Source organism: Hylaeus anthracinus, unplaced genomic scaffold (assembly GCF_026225885.1).
Source record: "Hylaeus anthracinus isolate JK02 unplaced genomic scaffold, UHH_iyHylAnth1.0_haploid 12002, whole genome shotgun sequence".
NCBI lineage: Eukaryota > Metazoa > Arthropoda > Insecta > Hymenoptera > Colletidae > Hylaeus > Hylaeus anthracinus.
Window position 1 is genome coordinate 10,140,187 of NW_026534349.1, and position 25,449 is coordinate 10,165,635.

The window sequence follows — 25,449 nt, forward strand, 5'->3', positions numbered from 1 at the left end:
TCTCTCTCTCTCTCTCTCTCTCTCTCTCTCTCTCTCTCTCTCTCTCTCTTCTCTCTCTCTCCTCTCTCCCTCGGTATCTTACTCTCCCTCCCTCTTCATTTGTCTGCCTCTTCTCTCTTTTTCCGCGACTTCCTCGTTCTTTTGCGACGCGCGTCGCGGCTTCGAGCGTGCAACTGCACGACGATGAGCTCGTCGCTTTACTTCATTTAATGCATTATGTGCCGTGAAATAAACGCTCAAAACGACGTTGCGAAATTAGAAGGGAATCCCGTGATATTGTAACAGAATCTCCCCTCGTGACGAGATTTAATTCAATTGAAGTGTTCAACACGAAATGAAAATGTTCCAAAAGTAGTCTAGCATCTTCTTAATCTATTATTGTCACGTAACATCGTTTCGGTTCTTATAACTATTTCGAGAACTGGAAACGACATTCTTTTTCATTTAATGCTATTAAAAACTCTATACAGAGATTATTTTATTACATACAAAATACATACATACATTATGGAAAACGCGTAAAACAGGATACATTGATACTGGGGGTTATATCTTTAGGTTACAGTTGTTGAAATACAAACTGATACAATAGGTTCTAAGATTGTGGATACTCGCTGTTAGAAGATGATATTTTAATTTCTGTAATATTGTTATTAGTTGTTCACGCTGTTTGTCATATACATACATATGTATGTATAGAACATTGCCATAATACTATTATTATATTAAGTTGTCCCGAACTTGCACTCATTGTCAGTTATTTTGTGTGTCAGTGTTTATATAAATAGACAACCTAATTTCTTAGATGTTAATGTTGTAACAGTAATTAGACATAAAATATTGTGTATGTATCACTTATTAATGAAATGGAAAAAACTTTTGGGTCAACCTAATATATGTATATAGGGTGTGCCAGAATTAGTATAAAAACCGGAAATGAGAGAGAGAGAGAGGGGGGGGGGTAACTGAGACGATTCTGAACAATTTTTTTTACGGGTGTGGTCGTTTTCATTATAAAGTCCTCAATTTCGAAGAAGTTTCCAGCAGGGAACTGTCTCCATCGTTTCTCTTACCTGGCTGTTGTATCCAGCAGTCGCGTCTCACGAGGATCATTTAACCGAGATAATTGCCAAACATTGTTTACCTTGTTAGCCGTTAGAAGCTGGCTCGTAAACTTGCGCGGGTTAATAAGCAGAAGCAAGCAAGCAGGTCGGAGGAGTCAAGCAAGCTTGAGTGCGAAACCCTGTGTAAATTAGCGTCTTCAATTTGTAACCATTCGCCGCAGTTTCGAGGGGTTTCGCGAAAGACTCCCACCGAAATAACGCGATGGCGCGATTGCGCCGAAATTTCGGTTATCCCTCATTTTCGATTCTTACAGGAGTTCTAGGACACCCTGTATGATTCGAAGCTTATACTATTTAATCTTCGATTGTAACTTTCAGGTCACATGTTACTATATCGGCATTTTACCAAATAATTTTATTTCTTTCACAAAATAACGTGTACGTCAATTATATAATGTCTTTGATAACCAATAACAATATTGACGACGGTTGGCAGCCACATCAACCTGAAATATCAAAGTAATTAGCAACTTATCTGCAAAAAAAAAAAAAATTTAGCCCCATAGACAGTTAACTCTTTCAGATCTGAATTATTTTTTTTCTCGTACTTATGTAATTTAATTTTTGGGGTTGGATTGAAATTGGCAGAGAAAAAATAAAAAAAATATCCTAATAGTGTAGTTTTCGAGGAAAACTGGTCGTTCTTCATATGGACAAACAAGGACATTTGCCAGAAACGATAGCGCCTGTCATTTTTCAATTTCGTGTCCTCAATTGTGGACATCAGGTCTGAAGGGGTTAATGTACATAGCGTAATTCCTAGTTCTGTAATGGAGTGTAAAGGGTGAAGTCCTATATTTTTTTTATACAAACATCATCGCCTTGTAACTGTATTTAATGAAATTTATCTCTCCCCAACCCGATTTCATTGTATAAATTTATTTTTATGGTGCTCCAAGATTTTTAAATTAATTAATTAATTAAAATAGTTAATATAAATGTAATGGTTTGAACGAATTAATGAATTTTGAATCGTTAAAAATGCAATAGTAAATATGATGGTTTGAATGAATTAATGAATTTTGAATTGTTAAAAATGAAATGGTAATTAATGAATTTTTAGATCCAATTTTTTGGTCGCGATTGTCAAATCTTCCCGTTATTTCTGACTAAGTCTGCTTTGACGCAATACAGTCGCCACTCGAATAGTCGGGTAAAATTGAGCGCAAAGTATTAATCATGCCGTGACTCGATCGATTCGACTTGAAGATAGCCGATCGTCGTCGTCGTCCTGTTTTCCTTACCGAGTGTTTGTCGCGTAATTACATGAAGTATGCCTGAAGCAGCCCTTCTGTCCTCCGATGCTCGCTGCTCGCTCCTATTCCACACCTTCTTTCCATCCGCCTTAGAACTGGTTCCTTCCCCGGGTCTGAAACACGCGCGCATACCGGTCCTCGTTTTATGCAAATCGATTAACGGTGCATCCACGCGCTCCCTCCTCGCCGATATTGGCCGATAAATATTCGCCGTGCTCTAGTGTCGCTCCTTCTGTCCGATTATCCTCGATGATTTTCAAAATTACCGGCCCTGGAGACCGTTTCAGCGACAAATTGCTCATTCTTCCACGCGTCATCGTGAATTTCTTTATCAGTGGATCCTTTTTGATATTTTTAACAAGTCCCATGACACATGGCGCGAGTCGATATGATATCGATAGAACGAATCGTGCCAATATGATTATATCTTATAACATAATTAATAACACAACATGAAATATTACTGAATATTGCTATCAAAATTGATAAAAAATAAAGTAGTAAATACGATGGCTTGAATGAATTTTATTGAAGAATTAATGAATTTTGAATCATTAAAAATGAAATAGTAAATATAATGGTTGGAATGAATTAATGAATTTTGAATCGTTAGAAATGAAATAGTAAATATAATGGCTTGAATGAATTAATAAATTTGTAATCGTTAAGAATAAAATAGTAAATATAATGGCTTGAATGAATTATTGACGTTTGAATCGTTAAAAATGCAATAGTAAATATAATGGCTTGAATGAATTATTGACGTTTGAATCGTTAAAAATGCAATAGTAAATATAATGGTTTGAATGAATTTTATTGAAGGAATTATTGAAGTTTGATTCTTTAAAAATAAAGTATTAAATATGATAGCTCGACCGTGGTCTGTGGGATGCAATGCATTTGCGGTGAAAGGATTTTAATGATTCGATACAAATTCATGATCACGATAGTTTCGTAAATCTTACATTTTCACCTTCGATTACAGACATCGTTAGAGTACGATGGATAACTTCGTTAGCGACGTACGAAGGAACATTACGAGCAATGCTCAAGTTTTTAGAGTGAAATCGTTGCATGATCGTGGAGATTGAATTGCTAGTTTTACTCCAGAACTGCATCCTGTTGTCCGTATTCGTTTCGGAACAGGTTTCTACCCGGAGTAATTTGCTCTGACGCTTTAATTCGGTTTTCTAAGAAACCGATAGAGTTTTTCCTTTATTTCTTGCTCTAGATGATTTGATTCTAATGTTATTGCCCCATTTATCATTTTCTATGTAACAAGTTACGATATTATTTGTATACAGAATAATTGAAAGTAACGAAATTGGACAACAAATTAATAGAAATGTTTATTTAATGAGATCCAAATGTGAAAATGTCTGAGTATCATGTATGGAAAGTTGTTATTGCTATTGTCATCGTTATACAGGGTGGATCAAGTAAGTGTAACAGGTATTAACACGGTTATCAATGCCTTTAGATTAAAATGTCAAAGTATTGGTGCACAGGGGTAAAAATATGGTTAGTCACGAGATAATTTAAATAATTGTCTTTATTAAAGAAGAGTTATGATAATGGAATTATGACTTGTCATACTTATTTGACTCATCCTGTACAGTAATAATTATGTATCAAAGAAAAATTTAAACTCGATAGCTTTCGAGATACTGGACTAAATATGTTTTTATTCTTTGAAAGGGGTTCGTTAAACATTTTTCGAAATAAAAAAAAAATCGGAAGAAAAGGATTGAAAGGACGAGAATAAAGGATAGACACCAGGAACTGATTGCTCTCTTTCCCTTTGTCTTCTTCTTGGCCAGACGAAAATGTATCGTAGAGTCGATCGATGATCGACACCCTCGACTGCTCCTGAAAACGAGGAGCCACGATTTCCGTTACCCTCGCCGCTTCTTCGCTTCCCTTCTTCTGGTCCCGCGTCCTGTTGCGCTTTTGTATCCATCTGCGGTGTGTTTTACCGTGTTACGCGTAAACTGACACCGTGGATAACGTTTCCCTGGGCCTGTAGGAATTAGCTGTTCGACGGAACGGCTCGCAAAAAGCGAGTATCGGGGTTCACCTGTCCAGCAACCTAATACAAAATTGATCGTGGCTGCTCGTATCGCCAAAGTTACTCTTCAGAAATCATCTCGAAGACAGGTTCGACAATTCGTGAATATCATTTGGAATAATAATTATACCCTGGATACGAATCTTTGATAAACTTCTCAATTTGATTTTTAAAAATAATAACTTTAATAAACGAAAGATTTTATGCTGCACACTATTTGTTCGATTATTCTTACTCCATTCGTTTGTTAATAATTGGATTTAGGGGGATTCCAGTATAACAGCAGATACTACATTGTACTTTATGTTTTTTTTATCTATAACATACTTCTATATTGAGCCTTGTTCACTCATTCATTCTCTACCTTTGTATCGTTACTAACTCCGAACATTTTGTTATTAATAACTTTAAAAACATCTATTTTAAACCTTTTCTATTGATTAACTGGTAATTCAATATTTCTTAATGCTACTTTATTGTCTAGCTTGAACTACCTTAAGTCGGAACTTAACTTTTAACTATTTAAAATTGTTCATTTATTTTGGTATTCGGTTTCCTTTTTTTTTTTGCACTACACAATAATGATCACAACTTTTCTATCGCTATATCATTTGTTATTCAATAAACGTTATCTTGAGACAACGCTATAGTCTTACTTGGGGTACGACCTATATTCTTTTCATTTACTGCTTTTCGTCTGTTTTATTTGCTGCGCGCTCTGCCTCTTCACGTGCAGAACCGATACGCATATGTGGATAGTCCAATGTAGTCCTCAGCACGTCGAGTCCACGTGTCACGTGTTTCACATTAATTACGTTATATTCTAGTTCTTACATTAAATAGCAATTATGAGTTACCAATGCGTGTTTATTTCATACAAACCCAACAATGTCAATGAAAAATCTAACAAAAACTTGAAGAAAGCATGAATCTTTTGCAAATTTGCGCTCGCGTTCATCCTGTATATGCGTTAATAAAGTTTGGTAGACTTGCGACGTCCCCTCGAAGAGGACATTCGAGTGCAAAGGATCGAATGACGTTTAGAGCCGCGTCAACTGCCGAGGAGAATCGCGAATTTTCCCTACGTTGAAATATTCTCGCTCGTTACACGGCGTTCGAGCGTTTTCGAGTGGAGAGCAATCGCTCTTATTCTCAGCATCTTGAAGCCTCGGTTACATCAGCAGTGTTTCCGTGGCCTTTGTTGGAAGATTGCATTATTCGTCATTAAAACGATATTAGCTCTCACAGCGGCGCGTAGTTCACTCATGCTTACGTACAAAGTAGATGATATTAAAATAAAATTGCCGGTGTACGCGAGCCCGCGGCGCGGCGTGCTCTCCCCGTAAAATGCGAAACGCTTCTTCTATGGGGCCGCTTGACTGTGAATTCCACGGCAAACATAATATGTAATTATTTCGGAGAAATAATTCTAGTAGTTTTCTACGTTCATCAAAGGTAATCCGAGAAAACCATCCGATGGGTCGTTGGCGAGAAATTGATCTCACGAACAGCGCAGAACAATTGTTTCATATTTATTTGTATATATATGTTTGGTGGAAAATATATTGGTGTCTAATGAAAGACCTTAGAAAGAAGAAAAATATTGAACATTTATTATAATAAATAGACTGTGAATGTTTATGCATTTACGGAAAGTAAAAATGTGGGGAAATCTAGGGGGATGTGCATGAATGCAAAAATATATGAAACATCAACAATAAAAGCCATGCTACACTGCTTAGACGATAAAACATACTTTCATTCAAATTTTAATACTTTATCTGAATCTCTAAAAATATGAATTTGCATAAACATCCTCGGTATAATAAACGATGAAGTTTAAATGAAACGTTCAGATGAATTTATTCGAGTTATTAAATAATATCGATGTATAACTAAAATGTTTGCACACTTCTGGCAAGCATGTACAAAATGACTCATGTGAAAATCAATCGTATTTATAAATACCTGTGATGCAAGGCTAAATTGGATGTGTAATAACTGCAACTAGTTTCCAAATATTAGTATCTATGCTTTTCCTAAATATACTTATTGAAAAACTAAGTAAATACGCATTTAATTGTTATTTATGGGTAGGAAATAATAAAGTAATTACAATATGAAAATATTTAGATGAAAATGCAGCATTCAGTAATTGAACACGGGTCCATAGAATTTAATTCTAAAAGTTAACTGTCAAAAAAATAAATTTGAATGAAATTCTTGAATTTCGATGAAGTTGCAACAATAAATACCATAATAGATACTTGATTATGTAGTTTTCAACAGCTTCTAACGAAAATTTAATCACAATAGAAATTTTCTAGAGTATTAGTCTAGCAGTCAATATGTTAAATTGTCGAAGAGACGCTGATCATGGTACGATGCGCTCGACCTCGGAATCGACGATTAATTCTGGTCTCGCGACTCCACCCATGCGCTCTCGTTTAGCGCGAATATTATAATAAGGTTAATGCTTCTTTGGTTTAACGGGGAATCGAGCACGCCTCTTTCCTTATTCTCGAGGAGCATTCAATTATTGACTTCGGTTGAAAACCGTCGCATTAGCATACCCTGTGAATAATTCATGCTCGAACGGTTAATCCAGCGATATGTAAATTAATCCCACTAATTGCGAGCAACAATACGCGAACGTTGGGATTTATGTACATATTTCGCGGGGCGGCTTTAACGAGCCAACGCGACAATTTCGCAGTTCGAGTGTCGATCGCGAAACGGGGAAGGAGAGAAAAATCCTGGAGCATCGCATCGCATCGCGAATTATTATTTTATCGGTAATTGCCGGGACGAGCGATTTATTGGAGCCTCGCGAGCACTCGAGCGCCGATCGATCGGTCTCGATGATCCAACGACTGTCGACGATGCGCGAAGACACACGGATCCATCGAACCGTGAATATTAATTGCGGCGACGAACACCGGCGAAAAGGGTACACGTGTAATTAGCACTTAAACTGCGAATACATTAAGCTGCGAGTAAATTGAAAATTGTACCGCTCCACCCTCCTCGCGTCGCGTCGCGTCGCGTTGTTTCAACCCTCGAGTAATGAGGGTGAAACACTTGTTACGTAACTGCAGGAGCAAGGTCTATTTGACCGCGATCGAAAGAATAGCTGGGTTTACACGCTGCTTGAAAAAAGTATTCTATTTTCTTTTTTAAATGATTTTATTTAACACTTAACCTACCACGAACCGGTCGAATGACCGTTTTCACATTTTTGTATTCAGGTTTTATGCATAACTATCACCCTATATTTTTGCTTTGTTTTTTAAATACGTCATCGTTTTCGTTCATACTATACATAATTGATCTGACATTAGTTACTTCACACATTCGCGACCGGCAGATATTTTACTAATATTTAATAATACTTTTTTCTAATACCGACTACTGACGAAATTAATAAAATTCTGAAGCTGGACATCGCAAATTTGTATCGTTAGGGCGAAGTTAAAATTGACAAAATATGTCTTGAAATATCAATATTGTAAATATGTAGTTAATATGTAGTATATATGTAATATGTTGTAAATGTGTATAAAATGAAAAGATTTTCATAATTTTTTCATAACCAGGAATAGAGTTTGATGTGACGTCAATTCACGTCAGCGACCTGGGTTATGGCTACACACCAGCGAACCTATCATTTAACTTGGACAAAGTTTCTTCAATAAACATACATGGTACAAATACTTATGGGACTGACAGTAGTTATATATACGTAATATGTTAACTATAAGTGTTAACAAATCAAACGTTGACACAACACATTGTATGTCCACATAGAAGAACAGTGTCATGAAAGCAGACTCTTGATACAGATTCAGCGTACGTCAGGCATTTGACGCAATCATTTCAGATGCGCGCAATTAATTACAAAAGTCAGCCAGAGCAAAAGAGCACAGTACAAGCTGAAAATCGGTTAGAACGACGCGATGAAAAGGTTTCGCGATAAATTGGTGGGAAAAGATCCGCGAGGCTCGAGGACGCACAATTAATTCACCGTTAAGTTCCGGGGGATCCTTTTCATCGCGAGAGTCGCTTCAGAGTATTATATCGTTCTAATTTCGTCGCTAAACTACAAATTGCTCGGCGAGCGGCGCTAATCGCTTTCGAATCTCGCGTTAAAAGAGTAAAGCGCTGTGTTTGCTCGAATTGAGCTCGCGGCACGCGGTTACCTCCGTCTCCAGCCACGTCTCTTTCCTCGTTGCGCGACGCGGGGGTGGCGACGCTATTCACCGCGTCATTAACGGTAAAAAGAGACATGCTGGAAAATAAACAGTATCAAAACGATACCGTCATCGGGTTCTCAAGGCTCTGTCGTCCGCTAATTGAAGAGCTTTTACCGCAACGACACGGGCGCAACCGTCCATTCGAGGCTCGCGATTCTTATCGCGCCCGTCCCATCTCCTCTTTTCCCGCGGAATTGCAATTAAGAATTGAAAAACCACGTGTGAATATCGCCAACCATCCGGAGGAGAGCGAGACGGGAGAAAGGACACGGAAATGGCTCGCGGTTAATCGCTTACCCGCTCGTTTCCTCCGCTTTGTTTTCTTCTTCAATGGGCTCGTTTCAGCCGGCACGAGATTCGTGCGCGGTTTCTCTCCCTTTCTTCCAGTTTAATTTGCGACACCTTCTTCTGTGTAGATTTATACTGTTTTTTTTTTTTTTTTTTACACTGTTCGGGTTTAACCCCATCCCTCGTTACCACAACAAGGGAGAACGCTAGAAACGATATGCTAATTGGAAAATGGAATAGGTGAAAGTATAGTTTAATATGTCAGATACGTTATCTGTAGATTGCGGATTTGTATGAATTTATAGGGAATTTGAATGTGCAAGAAACTACAAAATACACACAGACAAATGAAAATTTTTTTTGAACAAACGTGGACAAACGAATGCAATTTGATTTTTACAAAAATTTGCATTTGGGTGTGCCAACTACACGAAGCTGACAATCACTCTGTGATGAAACCTGTTGCATCTTGTAGAGCATGTCTTTGGGGTGGTCCCGTTATCAAGACATTTTGGGATTTCTCATTTTTTACACGTTTTTTTTTTTTTTTGTTGCAAAAAACCGAAAAATTTTGTACTGCTTCTTACTTCGAAACCGATGGACCAATCGGATTGAAACTTCTTGCATCTGGTAGAGTATCACTGACACTTGGTCCCATAAAAAAAACATTTGACCTTGGTTTATCTTTTACCCCTTTAAATCACATTTATCGCAAAAAAGTACTATTTCACGTATGTTCGGCCCGACATCGATGAAACTCCCTTACATTTTGCTACCGGGCAGTTTTTTGCGATGATCCCATTTGCAACCAACGTTTCTGAAGTTTCTAACCGATTTCGAAAGAAAGTAGATCGATAGATTCTCAATTCTGATCACTTTCTTTTTTTTTACCTATAAATCGTACAATTTCGAGTATCTCGCGACGCGTCGCATAATCGAACGCGTCAAAAGGGAGAGCAGAACCCCGAAAAAAATTGGGGAAGGCGTCAGAGCAAAAGTTCGCGTCGCGGCCAATTACAAGTATCCCGATTGTGGAACCCGCGTAAAGAAAATGGCGAATAGAGTCGAGAAGAAAAGACTCGAAGGTATCGCGAACTGCGCTTTCTATATCCGTTTGGTTTACACGGCACCCCCGTCCCTCGATCGGCGTGGGATCCACCCCTTGTGCAAGCGGAACTCGACCTGCCGTAAGCCTAAACTCGAGGTGTATTCCCGTGGAAAGATTCGAGTGCGTTTATTATTTTTTCCTCCCCGGCGTCGGTGGCGCATGCGGTGCTCTGTCCTCCACGCAGTTTCCCACCCTCGGGGGATGAATCACAGTTGAGGCTCCCGCAGCCGCGTACAAGTGGATATATGCGAGGAAACGAGGCGCGAATCGGGCTTGATTTTTTTTTTTCGAGTGGCGCAACAGAAAATGGAGGGAAAGAGGGAGGAAGAGGTTGGAGTGATGGAGACAGCTAGTGCGAAAAGAACGGAGAAAAATGGGGAGAGAGATTAATTACTGTCATGCAATGAATGGATGCACCTGTGGCCTCGAAGCAAGCTTTTTTCTATCGGGTGCTCCAGGAAATTAACCTTCCCTGCTTGCCAGTTGAATTCTCGAGTTTTTACGGCTCTTCGTGCGTCGCTTTTTTCTCCTCTTTTCCCCCTCTCTCACTCTTTCTGTCTAATTGCACCGCGCCTTTTCTACTCGCTGTTAGACCGAGCGCTGCGCTTAGAACGTGCTGATTACAAGCAATTATGCATCGTGTACTGTTCGTAAGTCGGAGTTCGTTAAACGTCCAATTAAAATTAGTAGGAGAGCAGTAACGTATTACTATTGGAAAGACGAAATTTTCGTGATATAATAGCGCGAAGGTTAAAAGAATTCATCAGCTTTATGCAGTTCTTCTCTGCATGTTTGATATTATTAGAAGGTTCGTTTGTATGTAGGGGGTAATCTCCGGAGCTACTGAACCGATTTTAAAAATGTTTTCAGTAATAGAAAGCTACGATATCCTTGAGTAACATGGGCTACGGTTTATTTTGATAAAAATATCGTAACATAGTATAATCTTATCAGTAATCAAATTGCAATTATAACTTTTCAAAACCTCTGTCATTCGTCAAACACATTATTATCTAGGGGAATGTGTACAAATGCACAGTTATGTGAAATATAAAAAAATAAAAAACATGTTATAACATTAAGAAGACAAACATATTTTAATTGAAGTTTCTGTTCTCCATGTGTGTATATTAAGATATGAATACCTACTATTAATTGTACGACGTTTATGCATTCATTTTTTATTGTTAAATAACGAATAACGGTTTATAACTGTTTAGGTACTTCTAATCATTTATCGAACGAGAAAAGTACTCGTGTTTGTCCTCGAAGTTCAAACTTCTCGGCTCGCATAGGGGATAAAAATTCTCACTTTACACAAAGTTCTGAAGGAAGATCGTTCACTTTGTAAAGTCTCTCGAACGACGTATGTAGGAGGTACATACGAGGAGCACCCCTTCATCGTCTTTTTCTTTTTAAACGACATCTTGTCAAAGCGGAAAACATTCTTTTGCCCCTGTGTTACGCGAGCCGTAAACCGTGTACTTTGAGCACACCTTATTGCTCTTCAATAATTCGAAGATAAGCATCGTTAAAGTGCTACTACGCTACTTAATGTGATGTTTTATCCAGCGTCGTGTAAAAAGGGATCGCGAGCGACCCTTTTACATTTTAATATAATTATGTAAATGCCGTGGAAGAAGTATGCACCCTTCCAAGTTATTCCGCTTTGTTGTAATGATCTTATTGAAACAAGCTTTCCTTTATCTCTGCGGAGCTTAGGCATTAATTGCAGACATTCATTCTGTGCCTTTGCTAAGAAAAGCTACCGTTTAGTTATAATAAAAGCCATGAGACTTTTAATCTTCTATCGGTATCTTTGTTTCATCCTTCAATTGCCTCTCGACGAAAGAAAAGAGATATACATGTCGAATTGGGTAACCTTCTCCTTTTCGAAGTCGATTAAAAAAGATGATGGGTCCTTTCTGAATCTTCTCAAATGTTTGGAAATGTGCATCTGGTGCATGAGTGTATCTTTATCAATATTGTCTCTCACCTAAACCTGGACTAATCAATTTTATGGCTTCCTCGGAAATTATTTGTCATTGAAATGCAAAATCTTGTCGAACTTCAAAGTTTTTACCAATGTTAGCACGTTTTCTCTCAAACGAGTTGTGTGTTGCATCACTATACAAATTTGTACTTTCTCATGAGAAAATAGTTGGTAAATATTTTTATTTAAACTAAAGTTACAAATGACTGCCTTCGAAGGTACTAAATTAATGTCTACACCTAATGTATTACTATTGTTGCACGAGAACAAACAATTGGTATATGATGTATCTCTGAAATTTACTTATTTTACTATAGCTTATATAAAATTCAAGCATGGTAAATGTTTGGTAAATGTTTCTGTATCTGCTACAAAAATATGCAGCAATAAATATGGGGTTCAATTTAAAAATTGAAACGAAAATTGGCGATATATATTTATATTTGTTTATAATTATACTACAATAGTTTTTACAGTAATTCTTGTGTACACTATTAAATCTGACATACTATAATAAGTATTACTATCTGGTCTTTTGTGATTATTAGCCTTCGACTCTTGAGAGAACAGTACGATACAGCGAACGTCCACTGTAAACGAATAGAAGAACCTGAATCATAGCTCAACCACGAACATTCGCGTGTTAAATGTCCTGTATCTTGGCCTTCGCTCCTGAGATGAGTCGCGGCGCCTTTTAATCGTAAGCCAAAGACTCTAGAACTTATGAAAAGACTCTCAACTTCTGCAAACTAAAGGTGTTAATTACTGTTCGGTAGACTCTGAAACGCGGAGTTCACAACCCGAGATTACAGTGTTAACGGTAAAGGCTTGTTTTCTCTTTCAACTTTTTTCTCACCAGCTGCTTGAAACCGACTTGTCAAACATCTTTGAAATGTTTTCCTCTTAAGCCTCGCGACCGACGCCGACGGCGCGACGCGCGACGTTTACAAGTCACTTTGATCAGGATGAACAGAATTTACTGAAAATTGCTTCTGCTGGTTCTTAGCAGTGTAAGAGATCGATATATAACGTTGTCCGATTCTAATTGGTTGTCGCCACTTAGTCTACACTTAAATTAATTTTCATTTAGCCAATTTAAATCTCTCAATCTTTTAGAAAGTTCCTTCATAAAGAGGACAAGTGAGGTTATATTCTAATTTTCTGTCAAATTTTTTAAACTGCCTTGGTATAAAAATAAGGCATTTGTTTAAAACATTTTTCTTCAAAGTGGTTAACCCATTCACTGGCAACTACGAGATGTCTCGTAGTTCAAATTGATTGCAGTTATCTTTCGATTGGTCGGGCCATAGTAAACTGAAAGGGTAGAAAGTCCGAAGGAAGTATCTCGAGTCAGACTTGTGTTCATCGTTTATGGCCCAAATTCCTTATCACGAGTCTCACTCGTGCTTATAGGCCCAAGAGGTAAAATTTGCCTAGTAGCGAATGAGTTGAACAAATTTTTGTATAAACTGAAGATATTTTTATTTGATACTCTTGTATGTTCACAAAAGTCATTTCCATCCTTTGGCTAATTCAAAACTTATAATTTATTAAAAAATTGGCAGCAGAAATCTTTAAACAATTCTAAAACTGTAGCTCTGATTAGAGGGTCTCCAGTATTTGATATTGCACTACAATCCACTAAAAACTCGCAAGCTATGGGAAAACGTTGCAAGCGCATCGCGCTAAAAAGGGAACCGCTTATCATTGTTTATTATCGTCTGTAATATCGAAAGGGTTCCCGTCAGAGCCAATGAGAATTCTTAATAATTAGCGTAAAATGTGGTCGTAATGCAAACGTCGTCTCTTAATAAATTTTCCAGCACGGTAGCTCGCAGAGAGCGGCATCGTGACAATAATTTTCCGGAATATTTTCCAACGAGAATGTCTCTTTATGTCGGTTAAACGTGGATTTAATTATATTATATTACAGTATCACCGTCATTATATGTCGTGAATGGTAATTTAATTCCCCTCACAAAGGTATGAAAATTATAATATCCGTTCATGCCGCGTCAGACTGCCTTCTCTCTTTTCCTCGTACCTTTGACATTGCGTTTCCACATCAATTCTCGTCGACGATAACTTTGTACATTTTATTTCTGCTATCCGATGACACTTCCAAGAGAGCTATCCGTGTGCCGCGTAGCGACTCGCGTTTGCGTTACTGGTAACGATTCTGCAGGGAGGTGCAGAGCAAAATTGGAAGGTGAAGAATTAAAGCGTCAGACATTTGTGGACTAACTTTTCAATTTTGTTTGACATTTGGAATTTGAAACTTTGATTGAACTGATATAAGATTCGAAATTTGCGACCCAAATAACTCATAAATACCAAGTTTCATGAAAATCTAATTACTTTTTAATATACATGTCGGCCATATTGGATCCATCGGTTTGAATTTTGCAATTCTGATATCAGATTTGTAATTTGCGGCCCACGTAACTTCCCATCCCGTGTGCGTTCCCTGAATGTTGCATTCTGTTGTTTCTTTTTGATAGTTTAAGTAAACTAAGACAACCAATACTATATCATCTATTATTGAGACAACATTTAATGTTCCATCAGTATACGAATTATGAAATATTATATAAATATTAATAAAAAATCGATTGTTAATAGATAAAATAAACATTGAATAATATAAATATTGTCAAAATAAAAAATATGATTGAATTTAGTTCTAATCTAATCGCCACTAGTCAGTAAAGTGTTAATCAAGCTTAGCAGATTACTATGCCAGCCACCTAAGTAAGTCTAACAAACCACTTGGATCTTTCGTTCTAGGAGATAAAGGACTCTGTTATTAGATATAGGGAATAATTTTATTTCAATTTTTCAAAAGTATACATTTCTTTGTAGTTTCCCATTCAAGTGAGAAAATATAGTACACGTACTAAGATACACATATGAAAAAGATTACGAGATACATAGTGCTCCGTAGAAGGAGGACGTGTGAAGTGCTCTCACGGCAGTGTCAACACTTGAAGAACGCGATAAAGAACATTTGAATTGCATTTGTATCGTAGGTGTTTGAGTGCACTTCGTACGAATTAGAACAATCTGAGAAGATAAACAAGCAAATCTAAGACCGTAAACTTAAAGGAGACTGTCACAGTTGAACGCAGGTTTGCAGTAAAGTCAGAATAATGATATTAACAAAATAATATTCTTTTGATAATACAATACATTCTACACATTTTATACAACGCTTTTCAATTATTTTCATTACTTAATTCCAGTCAATATAGATACATCATCTGGTATTTGTTTCCCGAGATCTTTATGTATCTAAACTATTGAAATTGTGCCTTTTGCCGATATTTTTCGATAAGTTCGACGACAGCTCGCGTTCCTATCGAAAAGGGCGATGATTTTTCGGAAACAGAGCGGACCTTTCTCTTTGGAACCATTTTCTTGCATCCTCTTTCACCTAACGGAAACTTTTCCACTGTCCATAGAAGTCCTTGAGAGTCGCGTTGCTTCGATGTGGCTGGGTTTTGATTCACTCGATTCACATCTTCGAACGCAAATGGACGCCGCGGGAAGAAGAATTCGGTAAAAGTAGCGGTTCGTCGGTAAAACTAAGAGGACGAGTCAATGTCGCCAAAGGATCGTAGGTGGTTCGTCGGTGTGTTTGTACGTGTTATAGCTTGCGGTGCGGGCAACGTAGGGACAAGAGAGGCGATATATAATGTTCCGCGATATTAAACGGGACGCATTCCACCGAAGCCACCCTCTGGTCCCTGCTATGAATGCTTCTACGACCCCCGTCTCCTGTCTCACCCTTCCACTTCGCCCCGGCAACCACCCACGGGAGCTGGCAGACCTGGCCTACTCGACCAGGGCTACCCCCGAATGGTTATACGCCAAATTTACAGCTTAGCCAGACCCACCGCCACCCACGAACACGCCATTTACTACACCCCCGGGGACTGGGAACCGGATACGCAGCTCTATGACGCGTTTGCTCAAGGATAAAGCTGCTTCGAACGATTTACGGATGTCACCGATCTACCCGGGACACCGTTCTAACGTTCGCTTTTTAAAGGGGTCGCTTAAAGGGAACCTATCCACCCTTAAGGGGGTATTCTAGTCTACAGCGTCAATTTCCACGTCTTTTTGAGTATTTGTTTTTGTTTAACCTGTGAGGAATTTTTATGAAGGGTTTTGCACACATACAGTGGGTGTAGAATGTATTCGTACACCGATCAATTTCCCAAATAACTTTTGTGTGAAATTGTAGTTTTCTTAATTTCTTTTTTTTTTTTTTATATATAATCAATGATATTTTACATACTCTCGGAAATCTCTAAAATAGATATAGTAACTCTTCTCAAGCACAAATATTATCTTCAAACAGAAATACCAATGAATTAGAGTCTAATTCTTAGACAATTTAAAAGGATATTAATAGACATTCCCTGAAATTCTTGGTGCAAATTGGCATTCGTCCTGCATTTTGTAGCGAAACATTTTTAGAAATTTTCAATAAACGATTTTCGATTAAGATAATGATATCCATACCGACAATTTTTAACTCCAAACCTGTACCACCATTGCAGCAACAGTAACATCCATCGCCATTGTCAAATAATATCCTACGATATTAACACTTTATTTACCGGGAGCCTATTTACAGGCTTTTTTCATTCTCTGTGTTTGTAAACGGACTTGGCTTTCAATGTACCCAGTAACACTACGGAGGAATTATTGTCAGCCTCGATTGACATGTGCTACTGTAGAAAATTCTTTTTAAATTAAAGACTGTTTCTAAATAGCCCGGTAGATAAAGTTTTAACAAAAAAGAAACCGATTCTTCATAACCCCTTGCACTACGATGAAACTGAGAAAAAGCCGTGCGTTCGAATGATCGCACTAAATTTAACGAGCCCGACCCGTGATTTTTAAGTTTGACCTAAAATTGTCATCGCGAGCCAGACTCGTGAAAATAGTGCAAGGGGTTAAATTTCTGGAGTAGCCGTTTAATCGGCAGGGTGCAAGGAGGATTTGCAGGAGTGGGCCGCGTGACGGAGGAATATTCGCATGTCTGAGAGGGTTGGGGATTGGTCGGGAGCGTGGGCACGATATGTAAGCCGGTGAAAATGAGCGGAGCTTTAATAGAGACACTCCTCTCCCTCCGAGAGAAGAAGAGAGCGACGCACACGCGTGCGAGTCGCGCGACCGCTTGATTCGCGTATCTCTGGCCCGTGGTCAAGCTGGTGTGCGTCCTTATGTAGATGCGGCTTCCCCGTGTCCGCGGGCTGCACGGTGCACAATGCACATAGGTTGTGCGCTCGCGTGTGCAGTTGTGCACGCCTAGCGTAATGCCAGCGCGGCAGAAAGCATAGATCATGGCGGATGACGCATGGTTGCATTCGGTGTGCCCGGCGCTCGACGGGGGTTGCCCAGCGGAGCGCGGAGGGATGGAAATGCGCGGATGAAGGATAGGGAATGGCCGGGTCAGCCGTGATAGGGCGCAAGAGCCCGACCAGGAGGGAGCTCGGGGGGAGAAAGCATTTTGGAATGTCGTGGCTACTCCCGGTCATGGGAGAGACCGGAACGTCCTTGTCCACCGGCGGAGTTTGCACCGACATAACTAAATTTCTTGTCTCCTTTTAACTTCGACTGAAACGGTTCCGGACGTCTGCCCAGGGACAGCCTGATGAGAGCCGGAGATACCTCGCCGTGCAATGCGAAACTCCCTTCTCTTTGTCTTGCGTTGTTGCCCGATGTTCCGAACTTGCGTGCCATGTTCGTTGTTCGTTGTTCGTTGTTCGCAGGTAAATAAATGTCGTTGAGGCCTTTACTGCTCCCCGAGTTCCGCGCATAGCGATCTACAGCTCCGATCTTTACGCCTATAATCTGCTAAATCCTGCGACCACGGACGGGGTGGATTGTGAGACGATCTGAGAAGAATCGAGATAAATATTCAAGAAAATACGACTACTTTCGATACATACTCTGTTTTGAACAGATGAATCGCTACTATTAGGTTAATCCCACGGACATAAAATATAATGACCGGACATAGCAGAACCTGAAGTGAAGCCATGCCCGCGTTGTATAGAGTTTATAGTATATGGCTAAACGCGCATCTCTGCTCAGTGTACCATATATGTTAAAGGACAAATCTACAATTTACATGCAACACTTTATTAATATACAAGAGAGACATATAAAAGTACATGTGAAACTCTGACACCATGATTCGAAGAAGAATTACGAAGAATTCTTCATTTACGAAGAAGTAAATCGGAAGGAAAAGATAGAAACAAAACAGACGCGATAACAGCGTGCTACGCAGAAACCTACAAGGTGCGAATTGCAAATTTCATGTTTTAGTTAGTTAGTTATGCGAACAGTTTTTAAACAGAACGTCATAGATACATTCTAACCGTTGGTAGATTACAGAAAGTAACAAACTATAACAAGAAATTAGATATTTAAATTATTGAAACTCTAAAAATTTATTTTCAAACGTGTAACCATATTTTCAATTGTAGTCCTATTTAAACCTCCCGCTGTGCATATTTCTGTGTCTAAGAAAAATCGCTATTCGGCTTAGCGGTATGCTATTCGGCTTGACTCCGTGACCTTAAATAACCGTGACTAATTATGGTCGTTGAATTTCTAATGGGAGAGACCATCATTGTAGGTGTTTGAAAAAGGGTGGTTCCATTGAAAAAAAATAAAGGTGACATTGATATCTTAAAAAAAAAATGACAAAAACAAAAATGTTTTTGGCATCGTATGAGCCCCATTGAACCATTCAACTTTGTTCTTATGATATTTGATGTATCTTTAAAAACAACAAAGATGTTTGAGGTGGTAACGTTATGGACTCATCCTTTACACATATAAGAAATAAAATATTGTATATGTTATGAAACAAAGCTTACTCGTAATTTCCCAAAAATTGACTCGTTAAAGGGTTAGGGACTATAACCTAGTCGACACTCGCAAACTTTGGAAACCATTTTTGCGAGATGGACTCTCCAAGTGCATCGCGCAAGAAAGGGATTCCTCCTGCCTCGTCAATGTCCCTTCGCTCATTTTCACTGGCTTACATACTGTGCCCACGCCCTCGCCCTCCCACAACCCTTTGAAACGCGGTAATATTCGTCGAACATGCGACCCACCCCTGAAGTCGTCCTTGCACTGACCCTGTTTTATCTCTACCCCCTTTCATCAATTTTCCTTCTCTCATTTCGCTTTATCGCTTCCGTAGGTGTTTATTGCTGTTTGCGGCTGTTGCGTCGCAACGGGATACTCCCAGAGTTAACTGTAGGGACTCGCGCTTTAGAAATTTCGTTTACCACCAAGTAAAGAGCCCTTTCACAATATTTATTTTTTCCCCACGATGCTTCTAAATCGATAAAATAAAAAAAACGCAACCGTTCGGTGGTACTTGCTAGTATCCTACATAAAAGAGAAATTCGAGAGTTACATAATAGTACATAAAACGTAAAACTTAAATACTTTTATTTATTTCTAACGTTCGTTGGAAAACGGCATACAATGAAGGAAGAAAAGAATTTTTGATTCGTCCTAGCGTAACGTGTTTGTCTCCTGTTTCTTTGAGTTTTGGATTGGAGCAGTTACGGGCGATGTTCCATTTAATCATTGTTGCTTATTGAATAGGAGATTGTAAGTAGATTCATCGATTAATTGCGTGCAAAGTTGCTATCAAAATTGTTTTGTACTTATTGCTCCTATGCTTCTTCGGGTGGAACATAATCCATGTAAAATATATGAATTGATTATAGAATAGTCTGATCCCTCGACAAACGATTTCCTTTACCACTTTGGCGTTTCTTGAGGAAAACAAATTTCCATGAATTCCTTTGTCCAGGCTGCTCCGCCATAGAGTTGAAGTTATCTGCCGTTAAACCATCGGTAAAACTCAGTTAGCTGCGGTTCTACTTTGAACTTGATTACTAGTTGCGTTTCTTAACCAAGTTTCTCTTTTTTGGAAACTGAACAACCGTTTGAAAAGGAATTAATATTTAAACTATCCCGAAAATAGACAAGTGTTTAATGTATCTGTTGGTTTATGCGGATTGATTTAGGCAATATTTTTTTAAATAATCGATTGTACTTTATTTTAGTAAGTTTTCTATACAATCACGTGAAAGAACAGCACGTTAATTTTTCTCTCGTAAAGACACGTTTTTCTCTCTATGGCGTCCACGACATCACATTATTCTTATTTTGGCAAGTAGATCTTTATAAATGAGGTGCAGAAGCAAACGATTATGTTATGCTAAATTCGATTTCGTCGAAATTAAAATAAGTTTTTACGAATATTGGCGAAGTTTTACCCTTAACCCCTTTCAATCCGACTTTTTTCTGTTTGTATTTTGTTCATTTTGCTTTTAGAAATTGACTGTATTAAACTAGTGTTGACTATACGTATATCATAGACATAAGAAGAAACTATTTTCATTTTTTTTCACAAAAGTTCCTATAAGTCTTATTTGTAATTTGGCCAAAGGCAATCAAAAATATTCACTGGGTACTATATATCTCACTAAGGTGGAAAGGGTTAACCCTCTATGACCTCGTATAACTTTCACGTCACTTGCTAATATATCAGCATCAAATAATTATACACAAATAATTGTACTTCCTTCACAAGATGACGTACACATCTTAATTATAATATGTCTCTGATAACCAATAACAATATTGACGACTGTTGTCAGCACCTTCAACCTAAACCATGAAAACAAATACCTTGCAAGTTTTCCGGAGAAAGAAAAGAACTCAACCAACAAAGGGTTAAAGGACGAATTTTGTCTCGAAAACATGGAAGACTAGATAATTCAACATCTGTCGTAGTATTTCATTTTTCAACCTCGTCAAATCACGAATCCTATCCAGATTTATTTCCTGTTTCTCAACGAAAAGTCGCGTCACCATTTCTGGATGAGATGGTGATGATCGCCGTCCTAACAGAACTATTTCTAGTCTAACTTTTGTTGCAATTATAAACTTATCGCGAAGGGTACAGAAAACTCTTTCCAAATCAGAAATCACGTACGTTACAAATTGACTTTATTTCCCTCGATTCTAATTCTTACTCTTGTTCTTATTCTTATTCTGCTCGGCATTTCGCTTGTTTATATACACACTTTCTCCCTCTCTCTCTCGTCCGCACTCGTCTCATTCGCTCGAACAGTCTACGCTTTATTAAATAAAAATTTGGTAAATCGCTGTAAAAGCGAGTCGTTTGTAAAGAGTAAGCTTACTGAATCCTTCCTAATCGGGTTACCAACCGATTACTAATTTCGAGATTTCCGAGGTGTGTGCACGGTGTGCACCGAGAGAACGGTAAAAGAAGGTAAAGGTGGCGTTCGCCGAGATTAGAAGATCGCTCGGAACGCGAGAGGATGCAGTTTCCGGTGGTTGTCGGGGGTGCGTTCCCGCGAAAGGGATCCGGTCGGTATTGCGGTCGTCGACGAGGAGAAAGGGGCTTCTCCGGGGGCTTAACGTACACACTCCACCCCCGGTGGGCGGAGTGTACCGCCTACGAGGAACCCCCACCGTCGACCGCGGTACTGATACGCGATATCAGGGAACACTTGTTGCTCCGGCGTGTAGAGATTCTGTCCCAACCGCGCCAACGAGCGCTCCAACGCCGCGCTCCTGCCACGATTTTTCACGTGCTGATTTTTCCACCTCCCACGCGCCACCTCCCCACCCTCCCGCGGCATGGGCATCCCGCTCGATCGTGGCCGGCCGACTTCCGCCCCGGTGGACTTTCGCGCGCCCCTATCGGTTGCCTGTCGCCGACAACGATATTCCAGGTTCGAAAACGAGCAGCCCGTGGATTCCGTCACACGGCCCGCGCCTCCGAGTCGGAGAAATGGAGGTGCAACGCTGTAAATCTTCCATGTTTACCGAATCGCACGGCCCCTCATGATACGGTTACGCGTGTCGTTCGTGCACCTACTCTGACGCTTTCTCCGATTACTCATTTTTCCTATTCTCTTCACCTTACCTTTCCTTTGCTTTTTATTTATATCGTATTCGTATTGTAGAGTGCGAGAACGAGTTCGACGAATGCACGAACGACGAGAATCTGAGCCGTGAAAGAAGAGTGTTCGGATCGCGCGACAGTTTGAAGTGTGCCTGGAAGAAAGCGCATGGGATCGAGCGAATGTTTAGGTTTAGGGAGCTGGGCGCCAGTTTGCGAATGAATGATAAGAGTGTGTGTTGTCTGTGTGTAAGGGTAAAAGGAGGACGTGCATGGAAGAATGCAAGAGTTTAGTTTTTAATCAAAAGCGTCAAGATTAGCGTAAGAGTCGGAAAGTGAAACTGAGTATGCGACCAACAACGAAGGCGTAATTTCAGTTCACATCCGTACAGATAGTAGTTTAACTGTAATCCTGCATCACCATTGTAGTGCGATACTAACATTTATCGCCGTTATCGAATAAAATCCTACAGTATCGGTTGTGTTGTCACCGGCTATGTTAACTAATTGTCCCATGTTTGATTGTTACAGGCAGTGCGGTGGCTGCAGCCGACACCATTTCCGCGCCGTGGACTCCCGCGAGTTCCGGGCCGCCGCCCGACGCGAACGGCTCCGGCTCGGATACCAAGAACCTCGACGTTGGCGAAATTAGCGATGTAAGTCGAACGTCTTTCTTTTATTTTCAATTCTGGGAAGAAATAGTTAACCCTTTCGACCCTAGTGGAACATACGCATTTTTGTTATAGTCGCGCGGCTCGCATTAGAATTGCACCACACGACAAAGAAAATCGAAGGAAAACATGAGTGACGAGAACGAGTGACAATTGGAATGCATTGGCACAACAGTGTTAATATTACAGCGATCGAACAACTACTTAACACTTTATTTACGGGGAGCCTATTTTTAGGCTTTTTAATTGCAGTATTTAGCTTTTTGAATTTATTTACTCTGTTGATGGTTGTCTACTTAGAATGTTCAGTGTTGGGAAACAGGTTTGGCTTTCAATGTACCCAGTAACGGTATTATTGGTAACAGGAATTATTGTCAGCCTAGATTGACATATGATACTTTAGAAAATTCTTGTTTGAATTAAAGTCTGTTTCTAAATAGCCCGGTAGATAAAGTGTTAAGGTAATACCTTAAAGGTAGTCGTTCAGTGGATTTATCGAATGTAGTATTTTAACAAAACTTCACTTGACCGCTCTTTGATTAAATATAAATCATACGAGCCTATTTCGATTTAAATTGACCACGGCAATTTTGTCAAAAACGATATCAAGATTTTGTAATTTTAACACGGACTTTTATGAAACATATAGATTTTCATGTAAATTTGTTCTATTTAAACGAAAATGCTAAACTTGCTGAAAATTTGATATGTTTTGAAAAACCGAAATTGTACACTGTTACGTCGATGCTTGTATTTCCCGAAAATTCTATTCTGACAAAATTATAAGATTTGTTCTAAAGTTTTTACAAAAACAAGAAGAAATGTTAAATCGATTCCGACAAAATGTGGAAGAAACGAGGAAATAAATACAGACGAGAATACGTTTCTCCGTAAAAGGAAGCATTTCTCACGACGCGGTGTTGCAAATTCTAGTGGGTTTTTCAGGATCGACCGGGTCCTCGGGTTCTGGATTACACGCCATCCAATAATACATATATATCGACGAAGCAAACGTGATCGGACTTCTCAGAAAAGACTTTCCCTTCCCCAGTCGATCGTTTCACCTTCTACCTTTCGACACTTGATCTAACGCGCCAAGTAATCGGCCGTTTCTCGTCCGTTCGTGCAACACAGGCGTCCCCGATTCGTTGAAATTCCAACTTCGACCTTATCTTCGGTCCAACGTCAGTGCACGCCAACACATACTAACAATAAAAAGGCGCATGCTACGCGAGGCACAAACAAACTGAAATTGGCAGAGAATCTTTCGAATTGGCAAAAAGAAATCGACGGTGGACCGACTCACAATCAGCTGCGTTCCAGACATGGTTTTACTCTTCTGGAGTATCCGTCCATGGAATCGTATATCTTCTGGAGAATTTTAGAGACAGACCCTTTACGAATTACAACGTTTGCGATAAATCATTTATAATTGATCTGCTTTCGCGGGTTCGACGGAACATTTTCTGACTTCTTATAAATGCATAAAAATCTCCAATCTATACATGATATTGTCTGTGTAAAACGTTACGTGTCCTTTTAAATGCTTGACGTCACCGTTTGAGCGGTGACATGCGTTTCTCGCCAAATGTCCAGATAATCGATCTTAATATTTAGAAAAATAATACAGCAGTCGATTTTACACTGTTACGAAACGAACTTACATAAAAATGCAGAACATAATATTAAAATCTCTTGTATTTTAAACTACAAAAATACATAAAATATTTATATTAATAATATTTCAAGCTTTCGTTTTCTAAACTACAGAAATGCATGAAACATTAATATTATTGATATCAAAAGCTGTCGATTTCTAAACCAAAAAAATACATAAAATATTGATATTAATAGTATTAAAAGCTGCCGATTTCTAAGCCACAGAAATACATAGAACATTAATAATATTAAAAGCTGCCGATTTTTAAACCACAAAAATACATACAAATATTAATATTACTAATACTTGCACCACATTATCATACATTGATCGGCATATAAAATCATTGGATACTTGCTGCAAGAATCCCTATCGTAGTGGAGTGTCGGTTGATGGATAGAGACGAATTTTGAAGTAATTCGTCGGGTGATTTGGATGGTACACCGAGATTGAGAACCGAGGAAAAATGGGCGCGTTATTTACGACACGCGACGGTTGAAATATTCTTGCCGAGAGGGATCGAATTATCGATGAATCGTTGCGTTCCTATTTTTCAGGACGAGAAGGACTTATCGGCAGCAGACGCGGAGGGTGTATGGTCGCCGGATATCGAGCAGAGTTTCCAGGAAGCTCTCACTATATATCCGCCATGCGGCCGACGCAAAATCATCCTGTCCGACGAAGGGAAGATGTACGGTGAGTAGAGCAATTTCCTGCCAAATCTCTCTTCGACGTTTTCACTGAAAAAAGATCCACACGTGTGGACGTGTGTACGTGTGTTGTAATATAAAAGTAAATCGGAGTGAGTGTGTAAGGCAGACTTGTCGAGGGAGTTTATGCTCGTAACTGGACTTATTTTTTCCGGAATTTAAAAGCTCGAGTAAGGTTCGTGGAATTTCAGGTCTCGAGATACTTTCTTTTGCGATACATACTTTATATTCGCGTGTACCTACTGAAAAATGATTAAAAGTGAAAATGGTAAGCGTTGGATTTTTGGCCAAAATGTGAAAAAATTGTAACTCTTGATTGAGTAAATGGATTTCAAT

General features: G+C 39.1%; 1 protein-coding gene across 8 annotated transcripts in view; it reads left to right on the forward strand.

The window, feature by feature from the left end:
• Window positions 1–25,449, forward strand: part of LOC128892055 (protein scalloped) — a 215,384-nt gene that overhangs the window by 141,247 nt on the left and 48,688 nt on the right. For all 8 annotated transcript variants that reach the window (XM_054152138.1, XM_054152134.1, XM_054152132.1 and 5 more), the window contains 2 exons: window positions 22,604–22,728; window positions 24,961–25,099. In XM_054152138.1, the coding sequence (XP_054008113.1) occupies window positions 22,604–22,728; window positions 24,961–25,099 (264 nt within the window). The remainder of the gene's footprint in view (window positions 1–22,603; window positions 22,729–24,960; window positions 25,100–25,449) is intronic.